A 16,943-nucleotide genomic window follows, 5' to 3' on the forward strand; every position below is an offset into this window, starting at 1 on the left:
ACCCTTGAACCACGTCAAAAAATTGTGTTAGCCCTTTAATTGAATAGGAATTGCTCCTAATTGGCTTGTTGCCCCGACCTTACCATTCTCAAGTGATCATTTCGGCCAGCCTCCATGGTTATAGTGAGTATTCACTATTCAAACATGATCAATCTTTACCGAGTAGTTGTGTTATAAATCGGCCGAAGTCAATCAAAGGTAATGCCATGGAGGGTGGTGGGCAAAACGCTCAGTTGTATCTTACACTATGGGTACCTCAATTGGGTTTTGTCATTTGTGACGTCTGTCCCTTTATTCCAATGGGCTTTTTGGCCCAATGTTTTCCAAACAACATTGTGGAGTAAAATTTTATATCCTCCCCTTAGTATTAGAATGATTAAAAACCTATCGTCTCTTGCTCAAAAAAAAAAAGAATGATTAAAAACCATGATCTTCATAGTGTGTGAGTTTTTTGTTTCGGCTTAATAATACTTTTTATAGAAACAAAAAGGGACTACATAAGGCTGTTCAGGCCCAATCTAGGCAAAAACCCAACTAATGATTGAGGAGATTGGCTGGGGCTCAAAATTGATATCCAAAGCCGCCCATGATCAAGAAAGTTTAAAAATTCGGAGATATAATGTATAAGTGGGCACCCAGTATACGAAAGAAGAGCTCGGTTCTAATCAAGAACACCATCACTATGCAGAAGGATCGAGAGTCGAGACAACAGTTTGAGAGTCCCCTTTGAATCACAGAGCCAAAATTGGATTTCAAAGTATTTAGAGATGGCAACCCAAGTGGCTTTGGCTCTATGGAATTCGAAAGGGACTTTCATATTTTAGTCTTGATATAGGCTGAAAAAAATATTAAGATCTCAAAAGATTACACATCTTTTGCCACTACCAGCCCATATGATCAGTTGTGAATGGTAAGAAAAAAAAAATGGTGGATTCATATGTCTAATGTGAGTCCACAACTTTATTAATCACAAATTACAACTCACCTTATAGGTGAGCTGTGGCAAAAGTTACATAATTCATTGTGTTACTGACATTTATCTACATGATGCCTACAAAATGCTAAATCAATCGATACAACAAACTTTCTTGAGATATGTTGCATGTCTTCGAGATACAACACAGTCACCTGTGTTGTTATCATAATACATAGCACCACTAAGAAAAATGAAAAGTACTATCCTTTATATCAGGTAATAACATAGTAAAAAAAAACCACTTACGAAGAATTCAAAGAATTCGTAGAAATATTTCTAACTATTATGCATTAGACTAATGTATGTTTCTCTAATAGGTGGAAGAAGAGAGCCATATAGTATTTATAGACTTAGTGGATCAGTGAGTTACAAAGAAGATAAATATAAATATAAATATATATATATATATATATATATATAAATGAGCACAAAAATGTCAGTTAATATGGTTATAATTTTCAAATAAACTTAAATAAAAATTTATGATCTAAATTTGGAATTATAAATGGGGAAATAGATTATAAAATTTATTTTTTTTGTATAAAATATCCCATAAATAGATAGATATATAAGCATTAGTCTCCATTCATAAATTTATATTAGTTGGAGACTAGGACAACATGATCAAGAGATTTCTAACTAGCATGAAAAAAAAAAAACAAAACAAAACAAAAAAAACAAAACAAAAAAAAAAAAAAAAAAACAGAAAAAAACAAAACAAAACAAAACAAAAACAAAAACAAAAAAAACAAACAGAACCTAACAAAATAAAATTATTAAAAAAAAAAACATGTTTACGTACCACACATGTCAATAAGAAACTAATAAGAAATAAATTTAAATTTAAAAGAAAATTAAGAACAGTACATGTTGGATATATTGAAATTGATCCGGTTGAATTAATCAATTAATCAAGTTGAATAATTAAATTTAATTATGCAATGTCCAATTCAATTAATTAAGGTACGACCATATCCAATTTAGAATTTCATGTAGTGAAAATATAAGTTTGAACATAGGCAATATGGTCACAGTGGGGAAAAGACTTACAAGAAAAAATCCAAGGAGTGGTTTAAACTAGGGTTGTTTGACTGGTTTGGCACCAACAAATAGATTGGGTTTTACACTACTCGAACGGCTAAAGGAGGACATTAACGATGATATACACACACTAAAAAATTCTTCTATCAAACTCTCATCTCTCAATCGATCCCCAACCCTATACCAAATCCGAAATCTTCTTCTCAACTAGTTACTCCTCTCACCTCTTTCCTCAACTCCTATCAGTAGGGCTGTAAATAAACCAAGATTAGTATTTGTAATTTATTCATAACATAAAAAATCCATTTGTAGTAAAAATTCATAAATTTGTAAAGGGATAAAACAATTTAATTACTCATAGTTTTACTATATATAGGAAAAGAATAAGTTAATCAAATAATTCATGATCAAGCTTGAGCTTACTCGGCAAGTAAATATACCAAGTTTGAACATGTAATCTTGTTTGATGATAAACTTGAACTCAGCTCATATTCAAAATAAAATTAAATGAATAAGTCTGAACTTTTTTATATTTGGCTCGGTTCATTTACCGCCCAACCGGTCACCACCTCTGCCTTGAACTCCAATTGCCACCCCCAAATTCAAATAAAAGAGATTTGGTCTAAAGGTTCCGTATATGCTTTAAAGATAAGTTTTTTCAACCATGAGGACCATTCTATTAGATCTGACCAAATTCAACTATGTAACTGCTCTTTCCGGATAAGAAGCTGAATGGAATATCTCAATCACTATAAAATTCAATAATGCCTGCTTTAAAGCTGATAAAGCTCACTTTGCAAACATCACATACTATATTTGCATAAACAACCTAAATTTCCAAATATAGAAAGTTGGACGTCTGCGATGAGGAAAAAATAGTACAGTAAAATTTACTAAAGTAAATAGTTCAAAATGTGTAATGACAGTCCCAAGATTTAAATCAATACCGATAAAGAAAATTTAAATCAATAGTTGTACTTATATATACAAGAATTTACGTGGTTGGATATAATATACCTACATCCATACAAAATATAAAAACTCTCAAACCCAAAACTCAAATACTCTCACAAATAACCAAATTTAGAAGCAAAAAAAAATTTCAAACCACACCAGCTATAGCTCCCCTCCCCTTAATTAATTACCTAGAGAAAGAAAATAAGTGGCTGATTAAAATTGGGTAGGTTATAAAGAAGTTCAGCACACAAAAGAAAGTAACAAATATTGAATAAAGGGACTCCTAATAATACAACTCTTGTTGGGCTAGAGATGTAGCAGACTTTAATGTGATTTACTGATTCAATGCCATGTACCGCAAGTAAGGTGTAATAATATATTTATTACACTTTTAAGTAATTTCAAGCCACATCAACAGTTCACACCAAACTATAAATTAGCTTAGCTAGGCAGTCACATATACCTCCTCATCCTTGATGTTATCCATTTAACAATCCATGGCTTAGAAACAGACCCAGAAATATCATGGCACCGTCAACAGCATTGTCCTGGCACTCTGCTTATTTGCAGTGGTGGATAACACAGTTGCAATTGTAAGCCTCATTTATTCTTTCCAACCAAAGAAACCGAAAAAGGGTTTTTCACAGATAATTATGTTATGCATCATATATATGATCCTACGATCATGTAAGACTCACACACTCTTAGAATTCATGTATATATCTGATGAATGAGATTCCTTCTCATTTTCCATTGTTTTTTAGTTTTTTTCACACTTTCTCAAGAACACTAATATGAAGCTTTCAAGTTTGATATATATGGTTTCAGTGGCTCAATCATGGGAAAGATATTACTAATCGAAGGTACGCGAATGATGAAGTGCTGATAAACCCATTGACAGTGTCAAGACTGAGGCTGAAATGGAAGTTCTTTGCTGGCAAAGACATATCTGCAACCCCAGCAGTAGACAGTGGAGTGGTCTATTTCCCATCATGGAATGGATATTTGTATGCTGTAAATGCTTTCACTGGTGCTTCAATTTGGAAGCGGAACCTTAGTGAATTAGCCGGACTAAATGGAACGGGAATTGTTGTGAATGTAACTGTGTCAAGATCAACAACAACGATAGTTAATGAACTCTTAATTGTTGGAATTTATGGACCTGCTGTTGTGATTGCTTTGAATCGATCAAACGGGAAGCTCGTTTGGTCGACTCAACTTGACCCTCGTCCTCGAGTGCTGATCACCGTGTCTGGATCGAACAGCCTTCCTGGGGTTAGTCATCCTTCATATACCCTTCAATACTGTTAGATAGGGACATGGGGTGTGTAACTGTGTATTAATCCTATCAATCCGGCCCAATATATTAATCAGGTAATACCTGTTGTACACAAACTGTTATACACAATTTTATATATATCCAACTTTTAAACTGAAATCGTGACTTGAAGTTACAATAATTCAAATTCTTGACTTTAATTCAAAAATGGGATGTGTATAAAATTGTGTTTAGTAATTTGTGTATATCACCCAATAACTCAGACAGGTTTTTCGTGAACCATGAGTTGTGTAACTTGTGTTGGACTCAAAATATTATTTGTAAACCTTGGGTTGGGCTTCTTCTTCTTTTTTTGGCATAAGGTTGGGCCGTGTTTTTATTGGCAAAAATTGTCAATCCCAATGACCCCATTCATGCTATATATAATTTGAAAATTATATGTGATTTAAATTTGTTCATTTGATTTATCTAATCTAAATTTGTTTGTTTGATTTTAGTTTTTTTTTTTAACCCTTAATTTTAATAAAATTGGAATGTTAAGACTATTTGTGTAAATTAAAATTATATATAAGATAGTGGGCTTCAATGATTTAATAAAAACTTAATTTTGTGGCCCAACCCAACGACCCAACCAACCCAATTCAACTTGATGCTTACAAGTTGTATTGGGTTGATTTTTAGAGAATTTTTTAATTTGAGATTGGGTTGGGTTGAAAGTTACCCTAAAGCCAACCCAACTTAATCTAACATTTGCACACTTATGTACTCAAATGTTATACAGATTTACAAGTTGGCTAGACGCCATTTAAGGCTAAAAACAACTAATTTTATTTTGGTATGTTTAAATTTAAATCAAATGATATTAATTTAACTTGTTATATTATAAAAATTTTATTTAAAAGTTACTATTATAATTATTTAGCTTGAAAATTATAATTAAGTTCTTATATTCTTTTTTTTTTCTTTTCTTTTCAATTGATAACATGAATAATCCAATTAATCTTTATTATGACATAATTAATCTTAGGTAAGATTTTATTAATTTTAATTCCATTAAAAAATTATGTAAAAACAACTATAACAAGTATTGTAAAAAAACATTAAAAAAAAAATTGTTGGCATTAATTACATCATTTAAAAAAGAATGTATATAGCCTTATTATCTAATTTGATATGTCAATTGTATCAAAAAAAAATAATAATAATTTGATATGTCAATTTTAGTATTTTCTATTACTTAATTTAAAACATTTTCTAAACGTTTAGGTAAATCATCAATATACTAATAAATCTATCATATTTAATTAAGAAAACATTCGAGATATAAATTTTTTTTTTTTCAAACTATCATGTAGACTTAAGAACCTATAAAACCAAAATTATGGAACCTTAGTCCACTCGAGGTATTTATGCAATTGCCTAAAAGAGCCAACAATATTAGTCTCGTGGACTTAATAGTCTACGTGTGTTTTCCTTATTTGGTCCTTCTTTAATTGAAACCAACCTAGAAGTAGGGGTGTCAATTCGGGTTAGCATGTCGGGTTCGTGTCGTGTCAAGGTAGGAGTATTAGACTAAATGGCTCAACCCTAACCCAACCCATTTAATAATCGTGTCATGATTCTTTAACTCTAACCCGACCTGTTAATAAGGCGGGTTGACCTGACCCAACCCATTTGACACGCTTAATAAACGAGTCGCGTTGGGTTGACACGAATTTAACATAACCCATTTCAACCTGCATAATATTAAATATAACATCCATCTAGAAATAATTTTTTTTACATCCCAAAAAACAGTGCATACACTTCTAGTCTTCAACTCACATTCAAAATAATATAGTTCAACAAAAATATAACATTCATCTAGAAAATAAGTTCTTTACACTCCAAAAGAAGTGCATACACTTCAACCCAAATTCAAAATAACTAAGTTTAACAAAAATAAAATAACATAGTTCAAAATATATATATATATAATATCCTTGGAACTCGTCAAATGATAAGTATCAATATTGAAAGAATTTGAGTAAACAATATAGACTAATCTTGACTATGACCACGGTTATCATCCATAGATTCTTTGTTGATGTCCAAATTCATAACATCTTCCACAAGCTCATCCAATTTTATTTGTGCAAGTTCTATGCCAAAAAAGAAAAAAAGAAAAAAAAAAGTATTAGTAGTTCTAGGGTTTGTAAAGTTTCAATTTCCAATTATATCCCTTATAAATTTTTGTAATTACTCACTTTTATTTTTAAATTTAAAATATATATTGGATATAAAAGGTATTTGATAAATCTAAATAAAATAAATATTTATTTGTTAAATGAGTTAAACGGGTTGTGTTAAGTAGGTCATTTCGGGTTGACACAAATAAGTTGGTGTGTCAAACGTGTCTATTACGGGTTATGCGGGTTGACTCACTTATGACACGTTTCTTATCGTGTCGCTTTCGAGTCGACCCGTTTATGACCCAAACCCATTAAAGTCCAACCCTAACCCGAAAAAACCCGTGTTGGGTTCATGTCGTGTTCGCAGGTTGAGTCGAACATTGACACCCCTACCTAGAAGATATAAAGTTCATTATACTTCATTCTTTTCCATGATTTTTTATTTTTTATTTGTAATAATTCAACTGTTACAGTAATTGAGGAAGGGATTCTTGATTATTCTCATATAAAAAAACAACTACAGCAATAAAATTCTTTACTTTTAATATTTCTGTTTTCTGTGTAGGGCATTCTATGTTGGGATTTCATCACTAGAAGAAGCATTACCAGCTGCTCAATGTTGCACATTCCGAGGCAGCTTGGTAAAGCTTGATATTCGAACCGGTAGAGTCCTTTGGCAGACTGATATGCTTCCTGACAATGGTGGCAAATTAGGAGATTACGCGGGTGCTGCTATATGGGGAAGTAGCCCTTCCATTGACATAATCAGGAGACATGTTTATGTAGCAACTGGGAACCTGTACACAGCTCCAGCCAATGTGACAGAATGTCAAGAAAAGCAGAACAATCAGACAACACCACCTACTCAACCTGATCAGTGCATTGGGCCAGACATCCATTTCAATTCAATTTTGGCCTTGGACATGAACTCTGGGAAGATCATATGGTCAAGGCAATTGGGTGGCTATGACATATTCTATTTTTCTTGTTTAACACCTAATAACCCTGATTGTCCACCAGGGACTAATGTCGCTGCAGAATTTGGTGAGGCTCCAATGCTGCTAAGCATATTAGCTAATGGAACAATAGGTGATGTAGTGGTAGCCGTGCAGAAAAGTGGGTTTGCTTGGGCTTTAGATCGTAACAATGGCAACATAGTTTGGTTCAAGGTAAAGAGTCATTAAAGTGAAATCAATACATTGTACATAGCAGCGGTGACCAAGTTCTATTTACAAAACAAAATCCGTATGGTACATTAGTACATATAAATACAACAACCAAATTTTTTTAGTCCCCAAAGTTTGGTAGCCTAGACTAATTAGGGCGATCACATATATTGTTTGTTTCCGTCATTCTATTCTATCTTATGTCATACTCTTTGTTATTTTCATAACTGACATGTCCAGTTGTCCTTATTTTAATGTGTTACTAAAGTTGACGAATTTTCTAGTTGGCCAGACCGGGTGGAGAGGAGGGAGGATCAGGGCAATGGGGTGCAGCCACAGACGGAAGAAGAGTGTACACAAACATTGCCAACAGCAACCGACAGAACTTCACATTAAAACCATCAAACCAGACTACAACAGCAGGTGCAAGGGTGGCATTGGATGCAAATTCTGGTGAAATTTTGTGGTCCACAGCGAACCGTAGTAATGACACTGCCCAAGCACCTGTTTCGGTAGCCAATGGTGTTGTTTTTGCGGGGTCCGTTGCTTCTAATGGTCCTATATATGCCATGGATGCCAACACTGGGAAAATTCTATGGTCAAATAATACAGGTGCTACCGTTTATGGAGGTATATCAGTGAGCTATGGGTGCATTTACCTTGGAAATGGATATACAGTAGGCCTAGCAAAATTCCACACTACTTGGACTCCTGGAACTTCACTCTATGCTTTCTGCGTTGTGTGAGAGAGCCTCATCATCCTTACTAAAGCCATGGAAAGAATAGTGTCTAGTGTCAACATTTACATTTCATGTTGAGATACTTGGAATAAAATTATGGCAGACGTTCATTCTCTATAGTAACTACGAGTGAAAGTGCTTTCATTGTGACCTATTCATAGTAGGAACTAGGAACTAACAAGTCCAACAATGACTCATAGACATAGAGATAAGTGAATGTCAGTTCACATTTTATTTAGTTAACAAATTGCATGTTTAGATGTGCTTTAGCAACAGATAGAAATTCCTGTTTTAGGAGGCTTTACATGTAATATTACCAACAAGAATTGATGCTTCTAAAGTGTCAATTAATTAAGATTAGAATCAAACACTAAAGATACTAGGGACTGGTAAACATAAAAATAAAAATAAAAGAATATTATAACATATTACTTCATGTTGTTGTCACTGTTAGAATTATTGTTGAAAGAGAGAGAAAAAAAAAGAAAAAAATGAAAAATTAATATATAATGAAAACAAAATAAATATGATTCAACGTAACAATCTACATTCATACCTTAAGAAGTTACTTCGTTACTATTGGTGTAAAGTATACATTAAAAGGTGTATATATATAAGGATACATTATGATTAAAATGGAAACCTTAATCATAGTAACTCATGGTCTTCTAAACAATGCCAAGATGTATAGACTATAGAGTCTATAGACTTATATTTTAATAGTTTTATTCGCCTTATCTTGCTACACTTAGCTTGATGGTGAAGGGCTAAGAACATGCTCAACCAAAAATATTATTAAAAATTAGTTGTGTTTTGGAATAAAGGCCCAGGCCTTTGGTCTGGTTTCTCAACAACAAAAAAAAAAAAAAAAAAAATTATTATTAAAAATTAGTTGTATTTACTATTCAGTGAAATTATGCAATTAGAGCAACCGTATAATTTGTAAAATTTACTCCATAATGATTTTTTTTTTCTTCTTAAATTGTAGAATAAATGGTTTTACTAAAATAGACCATATTTTCATTATACATAAGTTTTATTTGAATTTATTTCAAAGGGGGATTGTTAAATATTTCACGTCGAAGTAGTGGTTAGCCTCAAGAATTTTAAACTAAATATGTCCTTGTCACCTCATTTAATTTGATGGAGAACGTAACATTACTGATGTTTTAATGGATGATTAATAACTTTGCCCTTCTTGTGCTGGGGAAGAGTAGTAATCTACGATCAGCAGTGGCATGATAGTGATGAAAGTAGCAAAATTACGAGTATTCCTTTTCTTCCTTAGTGGGTTGTTTAGTCCCATCTATCATTCATTTTCTTGGTTGCGCATGAATTTGACTAGCTTTAATTTACTGATTCCGTTGCCTTTTGCAAAATTTGTGCGAAATGAATTATGTCTAGATTAACAAGTGAGCGTGATACTGAGTGAGGATTGTTGTCTATACATATTTCCACTAGCTCATGGTCTCCATATTTGCCGTAGCAGCCCAGCGTCGCATCTATGAAACATGTGATGTTTTTTAGTATGTTGTGCAACAGCAAAAACTCTAATCTCAATTATTATAATTTGGGGCTAGCGAAAGTGCATTCACATAAACAAAAAAAATAAAACATCCACACGACACAACAATATTTAATATGGTTTAGCAAACTCCATATCTACATCCACGAGCAACACCAACCAAAATATCAACTATCAACGATATGAATTACTATAGTACTCCAAGAGTCTACCAAACTATTCATATTCTTCTAGAAGCCTTTCTCCTCTCACATGTTTCAACCGTTTGCAACAATGCCTAGTTATAAAACTTCAATCATATTTCTTGATGGACAAGAAATACATATATATTACTTCTTCAATAAAGAATATTTTTCATTCTATATCAAGGAGAATCCCTATCTTTCATAGCAAGGAAAAATATTTCATTTTATATCAAAGAAACTCAAACCAAAACTAATTAGAAATTTGAGGCAGTATTCAACATTGTAAATCTTCTTTACTCCTCCACTGGCTGTTGTGGAGGTTGAGAAGTGGGATTCCTTCCTCAGCATGAAAGTACTTGGTGCAAAAACTCTCCACCATGTCATTTCGCATGTGGCATTGGACCCTTATTAGTGCGGTATATATACCGTGTGTATATGCCCAATATCAGTGAGAGACTTTCAGAACTCTTTGAAGCATAAATCTTTGTTTTAAGCGTGAGGTTCCATGACATTTAGGTACTCTCTCTCACCTGCTCAATGACATTTCCTTTATGCCCATAAAAAAAGGATGAAGGTGGGTTTTTATATTTCCTTGGGTAAGGTTTATTGAGCAATTTTGCATGATCAAGTGGTCTTCTTGCAAAGTCTGGGATCCTTGGAGAGGTTTTACTCTTCCCTATATATTGTGCAAAATAATAAATTAAATTAAATTTGTGAATTTATTCCAAAAAGGGAATTGCTGAATATTTCACATTGAAATGGATGGTAGCAGCCTCCTCCAATATTTTAAATTAAATTATTCATTCTCAACCTCACCTCATTCAATATGATGGAGGCCATATCACATGCATAATTTTAACAAAAATAATAATAATAAGTAAAATTCAAACCACATGCTCTCTCTCTCTCTCTCTCTCTCTCTCTCTCTCTCTCTCTCTCTCTCTCTCTCTCTCTCTCTCTCTCTCAACAATGTCATTTTCTTCCATTTGAAACCCTATGTTTCACTTAGATTTTCCCTTTTTTTCCTCTTTTTTCCCCTTATTTGCTACAAAATTTCAAACCACATGCTCTCTCTCTCTCTCTCTCTCCAATGTCATTTTCTTCCATTTGAAACCCTATATTTCACTTAGATTTCCTCTCTTTTTTCCCCTTATTTTTCAGTTTGGATATAGAGTTGAAATTAATTTGAGAAAATTTCATTGTAACTTTGCTATTTTATTTTTTTAAATATAGTAACAAATAGAAAAGATTCAAAGAAACTTATTTAATTCTCTCATCATTCATAAATATGTTGTAATGCAATAATGATTTATTCATTGAACTAGTGATACCATAATCAAATCATGGCTTATTAATTGGGTCCAAATTATCAAACTAAGTATAACGGTTTAAGGAATAATGATTTTACATTAGCAATTAATATGTTATCAAAAAAACCATTAACACTTAATATAAAACTTAGTGTATCTAAGACTAGTTTTGTTTAGTGTAAGTAAGATGATTCGATGAACTAAATCTCACATCCGGGGAGAGATGCTATTAGCCCAATAAGCCAACATCTAAGACAAATTACTAAAATAATAATTCAATAATAATGAGAGGCAATCAAGCTGGCAATATTTTTCTATTTCCATCTGAATCCAATGGGATTTAGGGTTTAGATCAAAATTTGATCCATTGAAAGCTCCTTCTAACTACTCAATATTTATTATGCTTCTAAATTGTGATAAATTACCAATATACCCTTTTCTAGCTTTTGTTTGGCATCTATCACTTTTTAGATATGACCAATGTTCTTAATACACTAATGTAGAAACTGTGATGAATTATAGAGCCCTAGACAGAAAGTCAGTGTCAGTGACCCCTATGCTAGCTTGGAAGATGAAGCCATTCAAGAGATATGAGGACTTAGCTAGTAATTGCAGTATATTAAAAAGAATGCCGTCCTTTCAAGGCATGTCATGTGCTTCTTTATTATAAAATGCCAATTCTATCACTTTAATATATAAGAACAAAAGGAACCATCTATATTTATCTTATATTAAGGTCCTTTTTGCAACCAAAACTAGTGGTTCAAGATCCAATCATATCATAAATCTTAAGGTGAATGATTATATAGATCAAAAATAATCATGGGTATAGCAATCCAATTAAAGAATCCAAATTATCTTGCTTGCATGAAATTAAGCCTCTTCAATAAACAATACTACCCCCATCGAATCTTGCTTGCAATTTGTCTTTTGCAAACAAAATCTTGTTCCCAATGAGACCTAAATAGGTAATTACAATTAACAAAAAACAAACACATTAAGCTGGAAAGAGCAGCACCAAGTAAAATATGGATATGATACAAGGGATTAGGTATAACTAATAAGTCATTAAAGTATGTTTGTGTCCACACACTTTTGCCTCTCAATCAAATTCAGCACCCCACTTTTTAAGGGCACCTATCACCGACACAACTCTCATTGTCACCAAAACCATGGGCCTTTATGTAATTGCATGCAACAATTTTCGGACCGTTATATTTTTATATTGACTTTGACGTTGTGCACTCATTATATTCATGAATCATGACTTTGATATACCTGAAAGTTAAAAAGAAAGAGCAAAAAGAGGCTACCACTTCACAAATGTCACGTGCTTGTGTCACGTGACTTTGAGATACTTGCGGGTCTACCTTAAATAACGTGGTCAACACCGAGGTTCTCGCATGGAGGAGCATCTATACATGTAATTATGTATAGTATATTTAAGTCAGAGCCAAAAATTTCTTTGACTTTTGCATTACAATGGTGAGAATCAAGAGAAATCAACGGTTTAGAGAACCCTCTAGCAATTTAATATGATAGTCTCCGCAGCATATGATCAGGAATGGACTCCACTTGTGTGTTTTCTTGGTTGCTTTACTTTGTTAACTACTAGTACATAGAAATCTCACTCTATCTCATCTCTCGTCTCTCCTTTTTTTTTTTCCAATTCTTAATTATTTTATTTTAAACAATGTTATGAATACAGAGTTTATGAAATATTTATAGAAACTTTTTATAGGAAAATAAAAAAGTAATTAATTTTTTTAACAGTTTTTTATATTTTTCATCAAAATGGTATCAAAACTTTCTTAAATTAGTTCATTAACAAATATCCTAAAAACACTCATCAAAAAGAATTATTTTTATTAACAACATAACATGAAAAAGACTCTGAAAACATTCATTGTGTTTTAAAATTTTTCACTTGGTCAAATATTGGCCTCATACTTTCCCAAGAAAAACTTTTCTTGGTAGTGTATGTACAACTAAGCATGCCCTTTTTGCTCCTCAGCCTTTTTTAAACATTTCTTGGATGCATCTGCAACTTTGTTAAAGATTCTGCAACAACGAGTAAAACCCAAATCACTCAAATTATTCTTTATTGATTCTTGAGATCAAACCCATGCTTCATTTCTTTCAACAAATGATTGTAGTTGTAAACTTGTAATTGCAGATATGGTTCTTCATGTTAAGTTATATCATTTTGCATGACTAACCCAACCATTTTCTCCTGCAATATAGTTGGAATTTGAGGCTTTGCATTGAGTTGTATTTGCCTGAGAGAATGGAGAATTTCTGTGTTTCTTTCTGTTTCTTTTTTCCATCACTCATAATCCTTGCTATGCTTGCTCCTAGTTCAACTGCACAGTTAAGTCCAACTGAAAACAGAACTCTTTTCCAAATTCAAAAGCTTCTTGAATACCCTGAAGCTCTTCAGGGATGGAATAATTGGACCAGCTTTTGTTACCTCCCTCCCTCACCTTCTCTCACGATTGTATGCACAAACAATCAAATAACCGAGTTTACTGTCATTGGAAACAAAAGCTCCCCTTCTCATAGCCCAAAACCAGCTTCTGGGAAATTCACTGTTTCTCAGCAAACTCTATCTGAAACATTCTCCACTGATTCTTTGTTTACTGTTCTAGCAAAGCTTTCAAACTTGAAAGTGTTGTCACTTGTGTCCTTAGGATTGTGGGGTCCATTACCGGCCAAGATCAATCGGTTATGGTCACTTGAAGTGATAAATATTAGCTCAAATTTTATTTATGGAGAGATTCCTTCATCAATTAGTACTTTGAAGAATCTGACAAGTCTTGTTTTGGCTGATAATTTGTTCAACGGAAGTGTACCGGATCTTAAAAGTCTAGTACTTCTCCAAGAGCTGAATTTGGGGGGCAACAATATTGGACCTGAATTTCCCTCACTAAGCAACAGTCTTGTAAGTATAACATTGAGCAACAATTCTCTGAAATCTGAGATTCCTTCAGAAGTCAAGAACTTTGCCAAGCTGCAACAGTTTGACATCTCTTCAAACAAATTTCTTGGTCCAATCCCACCTTCTCTGTTCTCTCTGCCTTCAATTCAGTATCTTAGTTTGGCCCAAAACCAACTAAGTGGGGTTCTTCCTATGAATATATCATGCAATGCTGAGCTCAAGTTTGTAGACATTTCACAGAACCTATTCATAGGAAAATTGCCATCCTGTCTGGGATCAAACTCTTCAAACAGGTCAGTACTATATTCATGGAACTGTTTGTCAAGCAGTAATTACTCAAAGTATCAACATCCATCTGTGTTTTGCAACAAAGAAGCATTAGCTGTTAAGCCTCCAAACAAAAGCAAAGAGGAGTCCAAATCCAACATCAACTTGGGCCTCGTACTTGTTATCATTGGATGTGTGTTGGCAATTGCCGTGGTTCTTGGATTGCTGGTTTTGTTCATTGTCAGAAGGGCAGAAAGGAATAGAAGTGATGATAACATATATAACAGATCTGTTGCTGAAAAAATGTCCATTCGTAGCACCCCAAGATCATACATTGATGCAAGTAAGGCAATCCTTCTGGCTTTCTTTTTTTTCTTTAAATCTACTGAACATAATGTGGATAACTACTTAATCTAAGTCTTTGAACCAATTCAATTCCTTAAATGGTCATTTTGAACTTAGATACAGTTTCGGAAGTATTGTACTTTAGGATCCCCAATTATATTCAACCATGTGACTGCATTGCCTAATAAGTTTTCTTAAAAGGGTGGTTTAGAACTTTAGATTTTTCATTTTTTATAGCTCAGTGCTTTGAACCAATGTATCCCTTAAAGGGTGGTCTAGAACTTTGGATTTTACTCATTTTATGTAGCTAATGAAAGTGACGAGTGAATTGGCTTTTCACAGGGCGTGTGGCCCAAACAATAAGGTTAGCAGCACTCGGGTTACCACCATATCGAGTTTTCACATTGGAAGAGATTGAAGATGCAACAAATAACTTTGACCCAACAAATTTGATAGGGGAAGGATCTCAAGGACAGGTAAAGCAATTAATTCAAACTGTTTTCCTGATCAGTATATGAGTTATGTCACAATGTAATGAACCCACCAAATTCGATTTTCTTCAAATTGAAAGATTGCGAATTTGTTTGTTTGCTACAGCTCTATAAAGGTCGGGTAAGAGATGGTTCAGTGGTCCTGGTGAAGAGCCTGAAATTGAAGCAAAAACATTTGTCACAAAGTTTGATGCAGCACATGGATGTGTTATCCAAGCTGAGGCATAGGCATTTGGTCAGCATCCTTGGACACTGTATTGTCACTTATCAAGACCATCCCAATACAGCTAGCACTGTCTTTATTGTTCATGAACACGTCTCAAATGGATCACTGAGGGACTATCTTAATGGTAAAGTCAACAGCACGAATGATGGACTTTCTGAAATTTTATTACATAAACTTCACAAATTAATGTCATAGTATGTAAATATTTTGTAGCAAAATTGATAGTCGCTTTAGCATTTTTCAACTTGAAATCTTCAATGAAGTAAATCTTTTAATCTGATTGGCAGATTGGAGAAAGAAGGATATGCTAAACTGGCCACAGAGAATGGCAATTACCATAGGTGTTGCTAGGGGAGTCCAGTTCTTGCACACAGGGATTGCACCTGGCATATTTGGGAATAAATTGAAGATTGATAACATTTTGTTGGATGACAGCCTCACAGCAAAAATTAGCAGCTACAATATTCCCATGCCATTTAAGGTTAGAAAATATTGTATACGGATTAACTTGTAATACATTTTTGCATATCATATTTGATTTTATCTATTTTTTTGTGTTAATTTTTGTTATTTTAATATAACAGTTAGATTCAGAGAGCCCCCTCGGTGGACAAGACAATCATTTGAGGTATTGATTCCTCGTCTCCTTTTCTTGTTTCCTTGTTCTGCAATAAGACCCAGCTAATCTTACTAAGCGCTATATATACAGAGCTGAAATTGCAGAAAAGGAGGATATTTATCAGCTGGGAGTTATTCTACTTCAGGTTATTACCGGGAAACTGATAACATCAGCTAGTGAAACGAATGAGCTAAAGCTAGAGGTACTAATAGTCTAATACAATCATTCATCTATTTTCATATGTACTTTCAATTCCATCATACATTTCCAGCCGGAAATTCATTGGCTTCCATTTTACATGTTTTCCACAACAGCTAGAGAGGGGCTTGACAGAATCAAAATTAAGGGCTGCAACCGATCCCTCCATTCAAGGAACTTTTGCATATCAATCATTAAAGACCACAGTTGAAATTACCATCAACTGCCTCGGCAAAGATCCGAGCAAGCGCCCTTCAATTGAAGATGTTCTCTGGAATTTGCAGTACTCAATTCAAGTTCAAGAGGGATGGAACAGCAGTGGAAACCTAAGTACACAGATGTAGTGCTTTAGTTGAACAATTTTTATCCTGCTGTAACCGGCGCAGTCATGATGCTTTGTGATACAATGAGCATATAAATATATGTAAATATAATTTCCCTTTACCCTGCATTATTTTATCGTATTAGTATTAAGTTTCTACTATTCTTTCCAATGGCTGACCAGAGTT

General features: G+C 33.5%; 2 protein-coding genes across 2 annotated transcripts; both read left to right on the top strand.

Annotated features, from left to right (window-relative positions):
* Positions 1–206: 206 nt before the first annotated feature.
* LOC115981291 (polyvinylalcohol dehydrogenase-like) lies at positions 207–8,336 on the top strand. The gene is made up of 6 exons (XM_031103449.1): positions 207–251; positions 3,481–3,567; positions 3,803–4,249; positions 5,787–5,794; positions 6,990–7,593; positions 7,875–8,336. Exons 1-6 carry the CDS (start codon positions 207–209, stop codon positions 8,334–8,336), a joined length of 1,653 nt encoding a protein of 550 aa, XP_030959309.1.
* A 4,918-nt stretch (positions 8,337–13,254) lies between these two features.
* Positions 13,255–16,878, top strand: LOC115982886 (probable LRR receptor-like serine/threonine-protein kinase At1g14390). Its single transcript, XM_031105622.1, has 7 exons — positions 13,255–14,898; positions 15,243–15,376; positions 15,498–15,741; positions 15,905–16,098; positions 16,202–16,245; positions 16,327–16,438; positions 16,551–16,878. The coding sequence occupies exons 1-7, from the start codon at positions 13,638–13,640 to the stop codon at positions 16,776–16,778; spliced, it is 2,217 nt and encodes a 738-aa protein (XP_030961482.1). The 5' UTR covers positions 13,255–13,637; the 3' UTR covers positions 16,779–16,878.
* The last annotated feature ends 65 nt before the right edge of the window (positions 16,879–16,943 follow it).

The sequence above is a fragment of the Quercus lobata genome, chromosome 3, assembly GCF_001633185.2.
Source record: "Quercus lobata isolate SW786 chromosome 3, ValleyOak3.0 Primary Assembly, whole genome shotgun sequence".
NCBI lineage: Eukaryota > Viridiplantae > Streptophyta > Magnoliopsida > Fagales > Fagaceae > Quercus > Quercus lobata.

Coding starts and splice junctions, on each gene's coding strand:
- LOC115981291 (XM_031103449.1), top strand. CDS start 207: ATGGAGGGTGGTGGGCAAAACGCTCAGTTGTATCTTACACTATGG. Junction 252..3,480: donor AGTTGTATCTTACACTATGG/GTACCTCAATTG, acceptor TCCATGGCTTAG/AAACAGACCCAGAAATATCA. Junction 7,594..7,874: donor GCAACATAGTTTGGTTCAAG/GTAAAGAGTCAT, acceptor CGAATTTTCTAG/TTGGCCAGACCGGGTGGAGA.
- LOC115982886 (XM_031105622.1), top strand. CDS start 13,638: ATGGAGAATTTCTGTGTTTCTTTCTGTTTCTTTTTTCCATCACTCATA. Junction 14,899..15,242: donor AAGATCATACATTGATGCAA/GTAAGGCAATCC, acceptor GGCTTTTCACAG/GGCGTGTGGCCCAAACAATA. Junction 16,439..16,550: donor CGAATGAGCTAAAGCTAGAG/GTACTAATAGTC, acceptor TTTCCACAACAG/CTAGAGAGGGGCTTGACAGA.